At 40.6% G+C, this 19,422-nt stretch overlaps 1 protein-coding gene across 5 annotated transcripts in view; it reads left to right on the top strand.

The window, feature by feature from the left end:
* myt1la (myelin transcription factor 1-like, a) overlaps window positions 1–19,422 on the top strand; it is a 92,890-nt gene that overhangs the window by 37,053 nt on the left and 36,415 nt on the right. For all 5 annotated transcript variants that reach the window (XM_086265084.1, XM_086265083.1, XM_086265081.1 and 2 more), the window contains 4 exons: window positions 11,415–11,908; window positions 14,669–15,299; window positions 16,767–17,188; window positions 19,007–19,141. In XM_086265084.1, the coding sequence (XP_086121210.1) occupies window positions 11,415–11,908; window positions 14,669–15,299; window positions 16,767–17,188; window positions 19,007–19,141 (1,682 nt within the window). The remainder of the gene's footprint in view (window positions 1–11,414; window positions 11,909–14,668; window positions 15,300–16,766; window positions 17,189–19,006; window positions 19,142–19,422) is intronic.

The raw sequence follows: 19,422 nt of genomic DNA, 5'->3' as shown, positions 1-19,422 counted from the left end.
CAATATAGGAAATGCACACCTGTTTATTAACGGTTTCATGTTGGTGAGACGACAAAGATGGGATTTGCTGTAGTATTGCCCTTACATCCTTTTTCATTACTCTGGTTTTACTTTTACTCAAAGTGTTTATTCAGGCTTAAGGAGTTGCGATGTCGATGCATTTAAACTAGATTAACTCTGTTTTGCTGTTGCTTGCTGGTAGTTCAGCACAGTGATTCAGGTAGTTCAGTGAAAGGGAAAATATTTATTTATTTATTTTATTTCACCGTTTTTTTCTCTATGTAATTAAAGACTGTTCAATAACATTGCACTCTTTTTTGTGATGATCCTGAGTGTGTGACATGCGCTGCAAATAAAGGCTGCATGTAGTTTCTGGGTCTGAAAAGTGAAGTCGGGGCAGAAGTGGCAGTCATGTTTTATGCTTTATTGTTAATTTGACTCTAAATGGGATTGCAATGTACAAAACAACCGTCTTTTTAGTTAGAAAATGAGATAATATTCCCATTGTCATCATTTTCTTTTTACTCAAACCTTAAACCATGTGAGCATAAGCTTCATTTACCAAAGGTCTGCCTTTTATTTGGAACCAGAAACCTCACCCCCTATTAGCCACTGGAAAAACTGCAGCTTGTGGTACTGCTATATTGTCTTGACTTTGCAGATCCAGAGGATTTGGCCATCTTTGTATACAGTCTACTATGTTCTGTCAAGAAAATTAGATTGGATTTTTTTGGCAGTAGCAATAAGAAAAGAACCAACATTTTATTATTTAAATCAGTCAATAATATTATATATAATTTTCTTATCTCATGGACAGACTCCAGTACAGTGCTGGACTGCAGTAGGCGATGGCAGTCCTTGTTCTGCTTTGCAGCCTTGCTTAGTTACAAAGCAGTGGCAGCAGCTCTCCAGCTGCTTCAGGTTTTGGTTTGAGTGGACCTCCAGCTCACAGCGCATCTCAAAAGAACAAGGGCTGCTGTTTCCAGCTGCAGTTCAAGATGGTGGGCATAAAATGGGACTTGAGACAGCCGAATTACATTGAATGTGAAAAAGTGAGTGGTGTTCTTGTGCAAGACAGGTTGCTGATTCGTGAGGGACTGAATTTCAAAATAAGAATAATGGTATTGTCCACCAATCCTTCAGTCGTCATAACAGATAAAAATACAAATGAATTGCAAATTTTACTTTGGTGGCTGACAAAAAAAAAAAAAACCCTAAGCAACCTGTCCAAGTACAGTGTGCATGAGAAACCCTGGAGTGTATATCACTCTAGAGAATACTACATACCACAATGTGTTACATTAGTGTGCTGTTTATGTGCAGTTTGAGTTTCCCATGTGGAAGATTTTGTGTGTTTATATGGGATTTGTTGGCAGTAAGCTTTATCCCTTTGTCTCGTCTTATTCCCCAAACCCAACCTCCTGCTTTGAGGATCCATTCACAATTTCTCCCTATTTCTCCCTATTGTTCTGCTGGGATCAATAACTCCTTGAGGCAGAGACGCAGTTAGTGCTTTCAGTGCTGCTGAATGAGTTTGGGGAGGAGACAGTCAGGTTCAGAGTCACTGTCTCTCTCCCTTTCTCCATGCTTCTGATTCTCCCTCCTTCCCCTACCTCTCTTTCTCTCTCTCTTTACCTCTCTCGCTTTCTCTCTGGAGGATGTCACCATGGCGACAGCACTGTGCGGATGCTGCAGTATGAGGACCAGGAGGGATGCAGCCTGTCTCCCATGGCAACTGCTAGTATACGATGTGAACATTGTGTCGCCCACACCACCTCCCCCCCACCAACTCCTTGTATCACTGTCACCACCCAGTCTCTTATAGATCTCCTCTGTCACCTCTGGCACCAGAGCTGAGGGCACTAATCCCACACATGCTTGGATATAATTATCACACAGCTGCCGGTTTATTAACATAAGTAATAGCAAATGGAAAGCTGATTTTAATAAACAATAATTTATCCTCTTAATGGGGAAAATATATAACTGTTAGTCTCACCTTAGCAATGTTTAATAATAAATGAACCGCAGTCATGTTATAATGATTTCTGATTTTGCTGACAGGTGTTAATATGTACGATTAAACTGAAGCTAACGCTGATGCTTTAAGCTCAGATAGACTGACTGCAGGGTAAACTGAAATAAACGGACTCTCTTTGTTACTTTGGTAAGTCAGCGTGTTCATGTAGAGACAGTAAATCCCTCACAGGTGTCCTCAGTGGAAAAAAAAGTGACTCTTGTACTTGTTTCACACCAACACTTGGTGTCAATGCTGGTTGGAGCCCAGTTCTCCCTTGGTGCCTCGGGAACCAGCAGGTTTAGTTTGAAGAAAATTATGGCAAGCAGAATCTTGTTGGATCCATCTGTTATTTATTGATGAATTGATTTTGACAGATTCAGCGTTTTATTGGCCAGTTTTGCATGAATCCATTTCAAGACTGTGTACCTGCATTACTTTGGTGGATCAGAGGTTTAAGAGCTGAATGAGAATACTCTCTAAATCGAATAATGGAAAATATTTTGAATTTTCAGCCATCTAGTCATTGATCGTGATGTAGATATAAAAATGTGTAAATTCAAGGTGTGCTTAAAGACAACTGCTAGTTGTCACACACAGACAATATAAAGCACTCCAGCTTTTGTTTGAGTCTTCCCATTCTGAGCTTTTTGGCCATTGGCATTTTATTTTACTGCTTCGAAAACAACACTGCATGTTCATTTGCTATAGCAACTCGATGGCATGAGAGTTAAATCCTAAAGCGAACCCTTTAATGTCTATTTGACTTTAAATAGGGCAGAAACTTAGACAGTGAATAACATGAGGAATTTAATAAGACATTAAACTAGAGATTGAGACATAAACTCCTCAGAAAGGTGTTTAATTAAATACATAATCAAGAGCAAACTATCAATTTTTTCTCACAGACTGCTACACAATGTTACCTCTATTTGCAAATCGCCACCTGCTGGCCATTAAAAAGACACTGAGACAAAAAGGAATATCAGGTGTAACTTTAAGAGACCAGAATACACTGTTCCTTTCCATACAGAAAAATAATGCCCTGTAAACAATTGATAATCTACAGAAGTCCTCATAGAAATGATGATAAATATGTGGGTGTCTTTGTTAGGCACCTCCACTTGTCCTCATAGCCACATAAATGGACTGCAGTTTGTGTCACAGAGGCAGTAATGGACTCTGGCTGTCCAAAAAACACACAGAGTGTCCACTTAGACACAGTAATGGATAAGCTGTCATGCAACACTGTGTAGAGTTCGCTGTTGCGTTGCATTCTTTATTTTATAAAAACAATATCTGATGTTGGATATTCTAAACTGCACCAAGATCCAGATCCTCATATAGATAACCAATAAATTATTAAGTGATTCAGCCCACAGTATGTATTCAATCATAATGCTTCAAGACTGCAGCACACCAGTTTAGAATGAAGAAAAAATGTAGTGTGTAAACCCACCCTCTCTTGTTCCCTCTCTCTCTCGCTCTCTTTTCCTCCCCGTAATTACCATGCGTAGTCTCTCGCCCTTGTCTGCAGTGTTCCCTCGTTTCTGATCTGCTTTAATTACCACTGGAATTTTAATTGGCGGGAGACAGCAAGGTGGCCGAGGTCACACTTGCACACATGCACAGGCAGGAAGGAAAGTTGGCAGCCTGACAGCCTATAAGGTAAAAGACGAAGGGATCATTTGAGGAGAAGCGTGTTTGCATGTGTGCGCGTGTCATCTTGAAGGAATATTCACTGCAGTGGTTTGTGGTGAATGAGCAGCTTTTAATCACTGTGCTCGCTCTGTTCTCCTTCTACACTCAAATCTGAGTTTTAAAAAAAATCCAATGTTGTTGAAATATTTATGCAAAGCATTTAGTAAATAAAGAATAAAATAATAGATGCCTTTTATTTCCCAAATCAGTGATTATATATAATGAAATATAATGATGCAATTTTATACATAATTTCTTGCAGACTAGACATAGATTCATCTGTATATTAAGCTATATTAACTTTTAAAATGATGGTAATTAAACCATTACTTGAAAAGCTGTCACATGACTCAGGCATCTTATTTAATTGTAGACCAATCTACAGACATCTATCTAAAAAAAATCAGCAGTCATACAACAGCCAACTGACGGCAGTTGATTCAGAATTCATCACATTTCATGAACAGTCCTAAAAGCCCTGAGTTCAGTGTTTTATGCTGTTGACAATAATATTTTATTACAGTGATTAGAGCATGCTTTATTAGTGGTTTAGTGGTTTGCATCATATCTATCCAATAGACTCCATTTTATTCATGCGAATGGATCCCTTAGCTAATAGCATTATAACATTATACATTTTCATTGCTTTGCAGATGACACCCAACTCTATCTATCCATGAAGCCAGATAACACAAACCAATTAGTTAAACTGCAGGAATGGCTTAAAGACATAAAGACCTGGATGACCCTTAATTTCCTGCTTCTAAATTCAGATAAAACTGAGGTTATTGTACTCGGTCCTAAAAATCTTAGAAATATGGTGTCTAACAAGATGCTTGCTCTGGATAACATTACCTTCAGTAAAACTGTGAGGAACCTTGGTGTCGTTTCTGACCAGGTATGTCCTTCAATACACATATTAAACAAATATGTAAGACTGTTTTGTTGCATTTCCACAATATCTCTGAAATTAGAAACATCATTTATCTGGGTAACTTTGGATATGGCCAATACAAAGTCAAGCTCAGGCTTCACTGTTGAACATCAGTTACGGCAGAGGATGCTTTAAAACATGTATTGTTGAAACATTTATTCAAAGTTTCCCTGAATGTAACAAAAGGAAAAAGGGACAGGTCACGTTCTTGTGTACTTTCAGAAAGATTGGATTTGGCATTTTCATGGTGCTTTTAAGGACAGGCTGACGGTACACACCTACCTCTACAGATTTTCCCTCTTTGTCAGCTTTTTGAGAGGAAAAATTGGCTGAAGCTACAGCAGGAGATTCAGATTCAGCTGCCTGTTTTGTTTTTCCACCGTCAGAGTTTGAGTTTCAGACCGTTCTGGCAGCTCATATAAACAGACCGCAGATTGGAGAGCATTGGGTTAAGGTTATGTACACTGGTCTGAGGTCAGTGCATCAGAAACCTGTGCCAGCAGAGACAGACTGCATCTGTTGTGTTAATGCTGATAAGCATACTACTGGTGAGATGTTTCAGAACTAGCATGACTCTGACTCAATTTGGTAGAAAACAGTGTTTGCATGTGGGACTGTTTCAAATGTCTTTATTCATGTTGCCAGATGAAAAGAGACAGAAAAGCAAAGAAGTAAACAAACCCATTTTTTAATAGACTGCTTGTGATAAAATGAGCTCATTATCGCCTAATGAGGCTGATTCCTTCAAAAACTGTCTGACTGACTCTTGGCCTCGTATTTTCATTCAGCTAGGAAGTGTAGCAGACAGACGCACTACAATGTGCTAAGAGTTTTGCAAGCTACAAATGTGTGTCACTACACCATTTATGGATTTTATCTGCTTTAATCAGATGATTGATGTCACTCAGGTCTATTTTCAGCAATTTTGTACACTCATTTGGTCACTTCTGAATGTTTCTTTTAGCATAACAGATTTACTTCTTGTTCTTCAGATTATAAGATAATAGGAAGCTACTTACTCCTGCTTGAGAAACAAAATATATGTAGTCAAGTCAAACAAAGTCACTTTTATTTGTGTAGCTGTTTTGCAAAACAGCAGGAGTTAACCCAAAATGCTTTCCAGCTGATTGTACAAAAGAAGCATACAGAATAGATAGTGACAGCACCGAATAGCTAGTGCTAAAGACTTTGAAAGAAACGACAAGAGAAACATGACAACCACAAAATGTAAAAGCCACAAAAACATGGTGGCAAATAGCGTAAATAAAGGAATACACTATAAAACAAAATCGGTACAAATATGTCCCGGTAAGTTTCTTTCTTTTCTTTTCTGAACAGTAGTTTATGTGCATTTCAAAGCAAAAAGAAAAAAAAAGAATCGTTATATGTAACTAAGTGTAAAGTAAAAGAAATCTTTAAAACTACAGTTCAGTGAACTGTTTTAAGATAAAGAAATTTACAGTATTTCATTTATTTATCTATTCTTCTATACATTTTAACCACACATTTAATTGTACCATTTAGGAAAACCTTTGTTAGAAGAAAATTACAAGTATTTGTTTTTTTTGTTTTTTAACAGTGTAACTTACTAAATGTAAGTTAAATGTAAACAGAGTCCAGTAACTTAACAGAGTAACATGAACTAAGTAAAAATAGATGGCTTTTAAGACCTAATTTAGCATTTTTAACACCTGGACTGGACTTTATGTGGACTGTATGCAGACTATTGCAGAGCCTGGGGGCAAGCACAGAGAAAGCATGGCCACTTTGGAGAGATGAGGACTGAGAAATGTTGGTGGGAGGATGACCTAAGAGACCTGGAAGCAGAACGTATAGTCAGTACATCTGTAATATCATCACTGTGTTACTTATCCATTTAAAGTATGACTTCTCATAAGTACTTTTTTGTACCCTTGTTGTGTACCTGTGGTGACAGATTTTGTACAACCTTAATATTATGGTACAAAAAATGATATTAAAAAACCCCCCAAAACTTCAAAATCTGACATTCTTGGCGGTGGTAGGGGTGTACCCATTATTATTATTATTATTATTATTATTATTATTCACACACTTAAAATTGCCATTTGTGCTGCAATGTTTTAGTCTTACTGTCGCCACTTACCCTAACATGCATGTCATTTGACTGTGGGGGGAAACAAGAAGAAGAACGGAACGAGCTGAACCTGAAGCCTATTTGCTGAAAAAGATCTCAATTCTGCACCTTGCTGCCAATGTACAAGACTAAAATAGAATTAAACTTATATAACTTATAATTTGTTCATGCATGTCTTTAAATGTATCACTCTAAAATCTAGGATCTATGTACCTTTTACTACATAGAGTACATATTTAGTTACTTGACCCTCAAAAAAGGTTCATATAGTAACTTGAGGGCCAATATTTAGCCCTACAGAGTTTGTGTGTTTGTATCTGTAGGGCCAAAAATGGACTTTTACTATACCTATTTTTTGACAGTACAGTGAAAAGCCTAGCACCTGGGTTTTGAACCATTTCAATCAAGAAAGGTTAAAAATTAAAAACTGTTTTAGATACTTTGCCTGAATATAATAAATGTTACACATATTTAGCGTCATTCTTTGATTCTTTCTTTGTGATTCGCATGTTGCTCAGCTGCCCTTCCCTACCTGACCCTCACCATTTATCCCGGCTTGGGAAGCGGCTTGTTGCCCGCTGTGGCTGGGTTGCCGCTTTCTTTAGGGGTCTGTGGTGAACTCTAAAGGGAACCGCCAAGTAGAGGAAGAAGATATGAAATGTCACATTTATTGTTGTTATTTTTATCATTAGGGAGATAAATATGCTTAAGGAGGGGTAGATTTTTGTTGTTGTAGCAGTTGCTGCTTGTTTGCATCACCCACGCACGATCCCTCATTTCTCAAACTGGGATTTTTTTGGCTTCGGTAGCAACAAAACCTAAATTCTAGGCTTCAAATCATCCCTTTGGAAAATGCAGAGGGTTAAGAAACTCTCTTAATGAGCTGCTTGCACTTTACTGCTTTAGGAAGGTTTCAGAATGATCTCAGAAAATTCCTGGGACGGTTTCTTCATGGGCAATGATTTAGCAGTGAGTTCAGTAATATAGACCAACGCCAATAGGCACTTTCCTACATTGTTGTTGAGCCGGTGAAATTAAAAGAAGAAAGTCTTTTGTGCAGGTTTGTGCAAAAAACACGCAGCGGTTTTTGTCAGAAAGACACAGCCACCTCCTCCATCTCGCCCTCCAAACATAAAATAAGCTCTTTCATATGGAAATGGCCTAATTGATTTCCTAAAATCCACATTAAAGCCGTGTATAATTGTGCTCACTGTTTTGGAGCAATTAAAGCAGAATTTTCCCAACAGTTAATGACTATTATGGGATTTGCGTAATTGAGGCCCCGCTTGAATAAGCTTTGTTTGGGTTTTTTTTTTCTCGCAGCAGATTCTGGGCCTCAGCGAGAGGAAATCCACTCCAGTGTCTTAACACATGAGCACACAGCAGTGGGAGTCACAGCTCTTTGACCTTTGAACCTGGTGCACACAAAGCCATTCACACTCATGACCCTCACAATGTCTGCACACATCACACTCTTGGTTTCTCTGCTTGTTTGAGCTAAAAAGAAACAGTTTTCAGGGAAAATCTGACTTCACACTGTAATGTGACATGTGGGGAAGATTTGGTAAAATGAGTGAGATGGCAATACGTTTTTAACAGCATATATTTATATATATATTTTAATACTATATCCTTTGAAAAGGTCTTGGAACGAAGTAAATGTTGGTATGTTGCTCAGTGTGTTAAAACATTCACCTGAAGACTCCTCGTGCTGTTCACCTTACTAACAAACACTAAACATTTTATTAAAATTGTTTTCTACTTTTTTTGAATGTTTTTGTTTGCGCTCACTTGTTATCGACAGTATAATAACTTTTTGTGATAATAGCTTTTCCTAAATACTGTGCGGATGTGTTCATGCCTACTGTACATGCATGTATAATTTGTCTGTGGAGAGGTTCACAACAAAAACCAACGCAGTGTATTGTCAGGAAGGGGATGAAGGAGGTGTGTGCTATTGCAGACAGCAACTCTTCAAGGCCAAAACACAAAGAACTCATTCATTCAGTCATATGTTATCTCACGGGAGCAGAAATGTGTGAAAAGCCTCCATCACAGATTTCAGAGAGAGGAGGAAGGATCCAAATGCAAGACGCATAAAGCGGACGAAACTTTACAGTAGACGTATAATTAGAGCAGGGCGATATGACCAAAAATATTTATCACGATATACATTTGAAAATTTGCGATAACTGACGATATAATTGACACTAGACAAAATACTTTACAACTCCACAACTTTATTAGTGCAAAAAAACCCTCATCAATGTATTTTCACTTAAACAAGCAGCTTTTTTTTATGTGCATTAAAGTTATATAAAAACGTAACAGTGCAAATTCCTTGCTGACAGTTTAACCAAAAGGCATTTCCAGTGGAAATTGGCCGACATATCCTCAGCATAACCATGTATAATATCCACAAAACTTAAAAAGAGGTTATACACGCACAATACGGTAATATTATGTTGAAGCACAGTACGTATCACTCCGCCAGGCTCCTGCCTACGGTAGCCGTAATGTGCTGACAATCCATCAAGCAGTGCGGCTTCGTAGCTTAGCAAAGTCGTACTGAAACATTTGACAGATTTTCGAGCGCCACGCAATCGTTTCGAGGTCAGTAAACACAACCAGAATTCATACATGAGGCACACGGATTATAAGGGGCACTGTTGATTTTCAGAAGAATCAAAGGATTGATTTTTAAGTGTGCCGTATTTTCCAAACAACACGGTAATAACGACGGCCCGCTAGCATGCTCTACCAAAAATAGTGCTTTGTTGTGTATCTGACGGACGAAAGCCAAACCAGTTCCACACCCCTGAAGTTGCAGCTTTTTTACAAACCAATTCTGGTTCATCCGTTTCAATCAACGATCCGCTTACGCCCTTCTCATTCTGCATCGCCGCCATGTGTGTATGTAAACAAAGGCACTGCACATGCGCGTTTTACCCATATTCTATCGTGATATTTCATTTTCCTATCGTTGCCCAAAATTACACCGGTATTACCGTGAACGGTATGATATAGCCCAGCCCTACGTATAATCAATTTCAATCCAAAAGACAAAACAGCAATCATCAGTAACAACAGCACAAGTAAGCAGTGGTTCCTGTTTTTTTGAGATGCTAGAGGAATGTTTCTGTTTTGTTTAGAAGCACATTATAAAAAGGAATTAATTGAGACATAAATTTATACCTAAAGTTTCTCAGCACAGTGTGAAAGGTAGGAACATTACTCATCACAGGTATCTGAGTTGCACTTGCCCATCTTTGAAGCTTGTGCATCAAGCTATATGCTACACATATATAACAGAACATTCCTGATCATGTGACTTTAATATCTGACTTTAGTTACCACATTTAAAACTTGATATTGAAACAGAATGAGGGAACAATGTGGTCAAAGCGATCAATATTACGGGACGCTTAGATTTGAACTCAGTATCACACGTCGACATCCACAACTTGAGCAGCTGCTGCAGCTGCCACTATAAGGAGACAAATGATCAGCATGCATCATATGATTAATAATGCTCTCTGCATTCATACATTCAGTGTTCTGCTTCTTTAATGTTTTAGAAAGTTCATCATACCAACTGAACAGAACAAGGTCCCACCTTTTCAAACCCTGCTTTTTACTCCTGCCACCCTGGACTTACAGAGTTTGATAAGGATACCAGTAATATTTAACATCCTTTCCAGATATGAGCCCGTGCTCTTGTAACTTAGTCAATAATTTACAATAATTAATATGGTCAAAAGCTTTTGATTTTGAGGAAGCACATAAATATAGTTGGGTTTTGCCTGTTATACTTGTAAACATCTTATGTGCACAGTTAAACTGTCTTTAACCCTTGTATGGTGTTCGGGTCTGTGAGACCCGTGTTCAGTTTTTTTCAAAAGAAAAATTAAACAATTAATTATTTTTTCACGTGTAAATGTGTTGTGTCTTTCCACTCACTCCACTTGATTATAACTGATTTATTTATAACATTTTATATAAAAGAAAAACGAGAAGCACATTAATTCATAAATGTGATCTAACAAAGGTAAAGGGAAAAAATTAACCATGTTTGCTGTTCATATGTCTTGTAATTGGGATGAAGTAAACATCTGTTGAGTAATTTAACATAAAATTGTTTGATAGTGTTAATTTGGAAAGCCAAAACTCTAGCGGGTCCACCAGACCCATGAACACTGGCTGAGTAACAAAAATACAAACACCACACAAGGGTTAAGTCAGACAGAGGTCATACTTGTAAAACAAACGCTTCTGACAAAAAGGCAAGAGGCACAAACAAGAATGTTAAGAATTACTCTTAAATTTCTCTAAGAGGAAATCAGGTGGTATTAATTATAAATAACACACCTGCCTCCTGCACCCCGTCCCCTTCATTTACAGTATGATCGGTATTACTCTTCTGGATTCATATTTCATGGTAAATTTGGAAGTGAGCTGATTATGGCTAAGTGCCGGTATGTGTTCTGGCTCAGCAGGATCAAATGTGTTTGTCAGATTTGGCTGTTTTTAAACTTATTTATCCTCTGAATCTGTTGCAGTTTGCAGCAAAAGGGCAAACGATCAAAGAGTAAATAGGAGAGCAAAGATGGTTACTGATCATGTGTGTGCCCTCTGTCCCATCTCAGCATCTACGGCTGCCCGCTGGCCAAGAAGAGGAAGGCTCTGGAAAAACAACCGCTGGAACCGGCTGCCAAGAGGAGGCCCTTCCTCACCTCCTGCCCGGGTGAGTTGGAGGAGGATGCTGGCAGCTATGGCAGCTATGGGAACGAAGCCATGGAGGTGGGGCAGGAGGGGAAGGAGCAAGGGGAGGTAGTTGAAGAGGACGAGGAGGAGGATGAAGGGGAGAGGGAAGGAGATGAAGAAGAAGAAGATGGCGAGGTGGAAGACGAGTTCTCGGAGGACAACGAGGAGCAGGGAGAAGAAGAGGAGGAGGAAGAGGAAGAAGAGGAGATAGAGGTGGAGAGAACAGATACAGCAATGGAGGGTGAGCAGGTGGAGGAAGAGGAAGACGGGATGGATGAGGAAGAGGAGGAAGACGGCTATGACGAGGAGGAGCAAGATGATGAGGGAGAGGAAGACGAGGAAGAAGAGGAAGAGGAAGAGCAGCGTCGTCAACAGGGTGAGTGTGCGGTTTGTTACTTTAGTTGCTTGGATGAGAAAAAGATGAAGGACACGAGCCACGTCATAGTTTTGCTTTGGTTCATGCAGATTAAACGAGTTGCTTTTCAGGATCTGGAGCTCCAATCAGGAAGAAGAGTTTATTGTTTCAGCAGCCACGTAGCCTAATGTATGACTTCAGCTGTTCATCAGTTTGAGGCCTTCATTGTTGTGTTTTTCATTTCACAATCTGCCAAATGTTTCCATTTAGTGACGGGTCGAGACTGCCTAACTGCCAAATGGTCTGAAGGTCGCGGCCATTCAAAAACTACAGCATTGCCACACAGTGATTTTTGATCCTCTGAATCTTTTAAAAGCCTTGAGTACATTATGTGATAAAATTTCCAAAATTCTAGAGAATTTGTTAAAATTTCAGGTAATAGTACAGGACACAATACAGGACACAGTTAAAATAACTAAAAGTGAATTTTTTTAGGTTGAATGCAAAAGTCCACAAAAGTCCACAGGCTTAAATCCATGAATAGCAAATGTGGACAAAGACTAGATCACGGAACAAACAGACAACCAACAGAGTGTAGACATGTCTATATAGACTCTAAGGGTAATCAGAGAAGTGGGAAGACACAGAGGAGGAGAGAAGAATACTCAAGGAGAAAGTCTATAACTAACACAAACACCTAACACACAGAAAACGTACAAAATCCACAAATTATAAATAACACCTAGGAAACTGTCGAGACTAGTAAAAGAGAGAAATCAAACCTTGAGGAATAGTTAAACTCAAATACAAATAAAAATTCAAAAATACATGAAAGTCAAGAACCAAACTGATCATAAAAACACAAAAAGAATTCAAAATCCCAAACTCAAAAATCCTGTGTAATACTAAAATCCTTTTAGTATTACACAGCTTTTCCAGTCCTTTGTTCCAACCTCTATAAAACACATTGCCTGTTTCAAAATGACAAAATGAGTTTATATTTGTAAAAACGCTGTGAACTTTTTCACATTCAACAGCTGATGGGTTGTCCTTGTGCTCTTTTCAATTAAATATAGGACTTAAATGATTTTCAAATCACGACTTTCTCTCTTTATTTTAACACTTCGTCCTTACACCTTTGGAAATAGGGTTGGAGAATAATCAACACTTGAGTCATTTTTAAAAAAGGAATGTACAACAGTGTCATGCTAGCAGTTAAATTCATAAAGTGAACTGAAAATCAAGGTGAAGTGGCAGGTGGTTAAATGAAAAAGTACTGTAGTGAATAACTGAACCACTGCTGATGCATGGTTTATCAGTATAGCACATTTCAACAACAGGGAAATTCAAATTGCTTTACATAGCATACAAAAGGCCTTGGTGTAAAACAAGCAAAACGAGACAATGCAGATAAAAGAAATTAAAAGACAAAAGAATAAAAATTTGCAGTTAGGGGAAGAGCAACTTTTTGTATTAATCAAAAACTGCAAGAACTGATTCAGATGTCGAGTAGACAAAGACTGACAAGCTGCAGACTAAAGACACATACAGGGGAGTGAAAGACAGTAAGACACAGGTGAAGTCAAGATTATAATGATTATAGGAGAAGGAACAAAGGAGAAGGCAAAGAAGGAGAACCTTTAAAATAAAACAGGAAGTAAGTTAAAAAAAAGGTAGAAAAACCCAGAGAGCACATGGAAGGAAAAGACAGGCTCAACATTATAACTAAGCTTAGAACAAAGCAACAGAAAGAACACATGGGCTTGCTAAACAAATGCTGTAAACATTTGTTGTTGTTGCACTTTTCATGAAACCGGTGCTTCTGGCCGGGACATGCCTTCAGTGTTGTGTGCCAGATATTCTGCGAGCACTGCAGCTCGATCCGTGACGGGGCCACCGTGTTTGTGCAGATTCGTGGAACTTTTCCAACCTACAACACGTAAAGATGCCAAAAAGCTGTCGAATTAACAGATGGATAAACGCAGCAATGTCGCAGATATTCAGGTCTTGTTCTGTGTCGCGCTGATGTCCACTTTTGCATGCGGTTTGCAGAAGGAGAGGACTAAGTGATGAGTGCTGCTGAGGAGGGTTTGGTAGACCAGATGCTCTGCGCTCTCCCTCCCACCTCGCTTCCTTCTCTCCCCCCAAACACCCCCGTGTCCTCAATCGCTTCTGACAGTGCCTCACGAATAAATGGGAGAGGAGCTCTGCTGAGTTATTAACTCCCTCCCTCCCCTCCTCGTTTGCCTCCTCGTCTCGGCGGACGTGTCACATGTGCTCTGCCTCGGTTTCTCCTCCTGAGGATATTTATGGCTCCTGAATCGGAGCACCTCACACGCCTCCCTTTTCAATTTCTCTGCTCTCATTCGCCGCCTCTGTCCCCAAAATCAACAGCGAGGCTTATCGGAGAGAGCGACACTGCCGCGCACCGCTCTGGGTTGTATGTTTTTTGTGAGTAAACAGTGGATCATAATTGGGAGGGATGAAGATAATACAGGCGAGAATATAACAGGGGGAAAAAAAGAGTTCATCAGCACTGCTGACATGATTAGAGGATAAGGGTTTCATTTCCACTTCATCTGCAGGATTTTGATTCTATAAATGGACTGATAGTTGTGTTACCTGCAAAACAAATCACTTTCCCTCACATTTTTCACAAATTACCTGCTGTTTATGTTGCGTATAGCGTGGGTTATTGCGGGAAACGTTTCTTGGCTGCATTGTGAGATTCCTGAACAGTATCAAGACAAAGGGATTTGTTTCTTGCTTTCCTGATTGCAGAGAACCACTACAAACCCGGTGGACAATCAAAGCTCATTCCAATTCAGAAGGACGACAACAACAACAACAGCTGTACCATCAGCGCCGGTAACGGGACCGGAGAGGAGTACGAGAACTACGACGAGCTGGTTGCCAAGTCACTTCTCAACCTTGGCAAGATCGCCGAGGATGCTGCCTACCAGGCCATGACCGAGTCCGAGATGAACAGCAACTCCTCCAACAGCGCCGGGGAAGACGACGATGACGAAGAGGACGACGGCAGCGAGCAGGGCGAGAGGAAGGGTGAGCTGAGCGTGGACTTGGACAGCGACGTGGTCAGGGAGACGGTGGACTCCCTGAAGCTTCTGGCGCAGGGTCACGGCGCCATGCTGCCTGAAGACGGCTACCCCGAAGACACCATGGTGAACGACGGCAGCCATACAAACGGGCGGCCCGGCATGGGAGTCAGGGGTCAGACTGAGGAGAGCGAGGAGGAGGTGTGTCTCAGTAGCCTAGAGTGTCTGAGGAATCAGTGCTTTGATCTGGCCCGGAAGCTGAGTGAGACTCAGCCGTCTGATCGTCCTGTCCACCACGTTCTCCACCACCAACTCCAAAATCCAGCAGACCACCAGGGGGTGCACCACCTGAACAGGTAGATAATCTCTTAAGAGTTCACAGATATGATTTTAAGATTAAAATAATATGCGCATTACCTCTGTCTGCCTTTGAAATATGTTGACCTCATTATTGAAACCTTTGGTCATGTTTAACATGAGCATCTACAAGTAAACGAGGAAAAACATAGTAGGTAGCTTTTCAAAACTACATAGATGGTACTGATGGTACTTAATACAGCAGTAACGCAGTAGTTCTTATGCAAGCATGCACGCATGGAAAGGGTAGAGGGCACTCTTCTTTTCTTCCATAGCCAACGGCAAACTAAAACTTGTAGTCCTTCTGATGCGTGTTTCTGTTCATGAATGGCGGGACAGAGATATCACTAGCAAAGAAAGCATAGATAAAAGTGCTTCCATCACTGGGTGAATGAGGCAAGTTGCATAAAGTGCTCTGAGTGCTCACAGTAGAAAAACGCCATAAAAGAACCAGTTTATTAACCATTTACTATCAGTAATGCATGAAGTGTGAGGATTTGCATAAACAGTGCAATGGAAAAAATGTTTTGTTTTCAGTTTGGCCTGTCTCCCCCTTGAAGGCTGTCCTCCTGTGCATTTCTGGATCTCTTCCTGTATTCCTTTAATTCTTTGCCCTTGCAGCTGTCATGCTGCTTGTCCTCCACTGACTCTAAATGCGAACTTTTAAGTTTAATTCCATTATGATGCAAAGGACAAACCACAGGGAGCTTGTGGGTAGCTTGGGTTTTGGGTGTGTAGGATAAAGCAAACTAAAGCACTACTCCTCCAAAATTTCAGACTATGCTATACTGAAAAATGAAAATCGCTGTTTGCATTCTGAGCTATAGCCTCACACCGGCTCTCATTTATAATGATGATCTGCAAAATAAAACTCAAGGTGATACAGAAGTCAGACAGTGAAGTATGAAACGTGCATCTGCAGGTGCTCATTCTGAATATAATGCTCTGCATGGTCCAGAGGTGCACAAAGAGACAGCCTTGAAGGGGAGGTCAGACATCTTAATCAGTTTTTTGTGGGCACGGTCAGAAGACCTTTGATTTATCTTTATATTAGTCCTTTTTAAATGTGAAAATGTACTTTCACAAACCTATTAAGTATTACATTTTTATAATTATTAAACATTCAATTACAGGTTTCATTTGTAAGGTTGCAGGATCTACTTTTAAAACATAACTTTATCATTTTTAATATTTGATAACATTTTTTACTTTGACTGTTGAGCATACATTGTATAGGTAGCCTTGCTTCTTAAACTTCAAGGTAGCTCCAACAACAACAGTTCCTAAATTATTTCAGAAAGTTTTTTTAATAAATCAAAACTGTAATAAACTTTTTTGTAGAATACAGCTGAACTGGCAAAATTGTGACCCTTCATTCAAGTTCATTTAGTTGAATAAGTTAGGAAATATAAAACATCCTTTTGATAACCTTTCCACATATTCGCATCTTGACTTCAAACATTCAGGTATGACAGCTGCCAGCAGGGTGCACAAGACGAGCCCCGGTCTCTGGAGCGCAGCTACTCCGACATGGTGAACTTAATGAAGCTGGAGGAGCAGCTGAGCCCGGCGTCCCGAGGCTACCCGACCAGCTGCAGCCAGGAGGGCGACGAGGACACCACATCTGTGGCCTCCGACCGCTCGGACGAGACCTTCGACATGGCCAAGGGAAACCTGTCGCTGCTGGAGAAGGCCATCGCACTGGAATCGGAGAGGGCAAAGGTCATGAGGGACCGGATGGCCTCGGAGCACGCGATGCCCCGTCGGGATCACCACCACCATCATCATCGCGGCCACGGCGAGCACAGCCCAAGGCTGAGTAGCGCTGCAGAGGAGCGCAGGTCCAGGATGCAGCAGGATGGGTTGAAGAGGGCGTACTACCCTAAAGGTAGGCAAGGAAAAACCCACACACTGACCCTGTCTGTGTTATTATCGATCTACACTCTGCAAACTTGGAAAATTATACTGTAGCATATGTCGATTTTCCATGTTCCATGTGTCAGGTCTGTTAAGTAGTTTGGAGCCAACTTAAGGATCTTTTAGGCGTCATTGCTGTTTCGACTTCCAGTGTAAGATGTTGCGTAACATGTTTAAATTGGAAACGTTCCTTCATGTCCACGAGGAGTCTTTTCTTCATTCACACGGTCCTGGATCTGGTTTTTCATGCCAGGACTATTTTTACCACAAAAGCCTGGACACTGAGAAACGAATTTAGTTCAGTCAGCCCTCTGTAGCTCGACACGATCACGCTGCATCTGATCAAAATAAACTTCCTAAAAGAAATGTGCCTTTAATTCAGCAGTAAAGGTTAAATGTGATGGTAATGAACAGGATTCATTATGTAGTGGTTTTACTTCCATGTTTCCTCTTTTACTTTTGTAAAATTGCTGTTTTGCTCTTTGTCCTACAGTAAGCTTATATGCCGTGTATGTGTGTAAGCACTTTGTAGCTCCTGTCTGAGAAATAGATATTGCTTGCATTCCTGCTTCTTCTAACCTATTACTATATTCACAAAGTTGTCAAATAATCATGCTTCTCTTTAAATTCTGCCAGTTTCCCATCACCTTTTCACATCATATTTAACCATAGCCATATTTAACTCAAAAATGTTGACCCCGGGTCAGCAGAGAGGGAGTTTATCTTGTCTGTCTGACTTATTGAAACCCTCAGTACAGCAGCAGCCAGGGGCTATTAGTGCTGCAGCAGGAAAAAAATAATACATAAAAGTAACTTTAATGTCTTTTCCTCCCTGATTTGAGCATTTTTACGGACACTGCTGGACTGAATGAGTTTTCTGACCTCTGGGCTTGGTTAAAATCCGGCTGTGTTATTTCAGAAATGTTGTACATGGCTGCAGACGAGGTAATGGGCACTCATTTTCTGCATTCAGGGCTATACACAATTTGGGGTTTTTTTTATTTTGCAGATGCATGGTTTTCCACTGACAGCAGCTTATGTTGTTAAAATAGGCCGGTGTGGGAACATCAGACGGCCAGCTTGTCAGGCATGAGTAATGGCAATCTGCACGGCCCGTTAGAAGAGCAAATCTCATCTGTGGGACGCTATCTGCGGCCTATTTCTCCAAATCCACTCATATACAACCCCACTACCACTGGTAGGGAGTCGGCACTGTGCGGTTATCGTCCTCACTACAGACTCAGATGGGCTTCAGACTGTTTCATTAGCACAGAGAGAGTCTTTGTTAACCCATAAGAAGCTGTTATTAGTCCAAAGGAAGGCTTTTATTATGATGTCTGCATCTGTGCAAGGACAGCTTCACCTATTCAGCCTGATGGTTTCTTGTTGGGAGGGGGCCTATTTTGTTCTGTTTGTCCCGACTTGTCAGTGATTTGCAGCATGCACACCCAAGTGAATCTCATCCGTGCTTGCTAGCTGAGGTAATGAGTTATCTATGTAGGAGGATGATGCTTAATTCGGCATGATAAGCTCTGATTGATCAATTGTTTCTTGAACCAAATGAAGCAGCCATCAGTGGATCCAATATCACACCTACAGTGTTTGCCTTGCTAAACAAATCTGAGTTGTGGGTGGTTTTTAAGAACCAGGCTACTGGCCAAATCCATGAGCCATATACGGTCCGTGTTCAGTCCTTTCATGGCCAAAAACTGCTCCGACACTTGGACGCCGATTACCTGTTGACTCAACTCCACCTCCGTCTAATTTTCGCTGCCCCTTGTCTTCACAGACTCTTCCAGGGGAGAGAAGAAGGAGAGCAAGTGTCCGACTCCAGGCTGTGACGGAACCGGTCATGTGACGGGGCTGTACCCGCATCACCGCAGCCTTTCTGGGTGTCCCCACAAAGATCGTGTCCCACCTGAGAGTAGGTCCCTCTGTTTGCATGTTGTGCTGCATTGACAACACAAACTCAGTAGCACTCTGACAAGTCATTTCACCCAGAGCGGTATTTCAGTCTTTTGGTGGGGGTGGCAGTTTTATATGTGCAGACATTTCTCAAAGCGCTCTGGAGGCAGGAATCACCTTATTGGTTGAGTAAAACATCAGATGACAAGGACACGTTTGCTGAATCTCCAAACCGTGGCCTGAATAATAAAAGGTACTTTTATGCAGTACGTTTTTAATGCTCTGCTCTATAAAAAGAAG

Source organism: Aulonocara sp. 'chitande type north' Nkhata Bay, linkage group LG15 (assembly GCF_057382095.1).
Source record: "Aulonocara sp. 'chitande type north' Nkhata Bay isolate Kocher_YH1m ecotype deep benthic linkage group LG15, A_spYH_male_GT1.1, whole genome shotgun sequence".
Taxonomy (NCBI): domain Eukaryota; kingdom Metazoa; phylum Chordata; class Actinopteri; order Cichliformes; family Cichlidae; genus Aulonocara; species Aulonocara sp. 'chitande type north' Nkhata Bay.
This window is presented reverse-complemented; position numbering and strand designations above follow the sequence as displayed.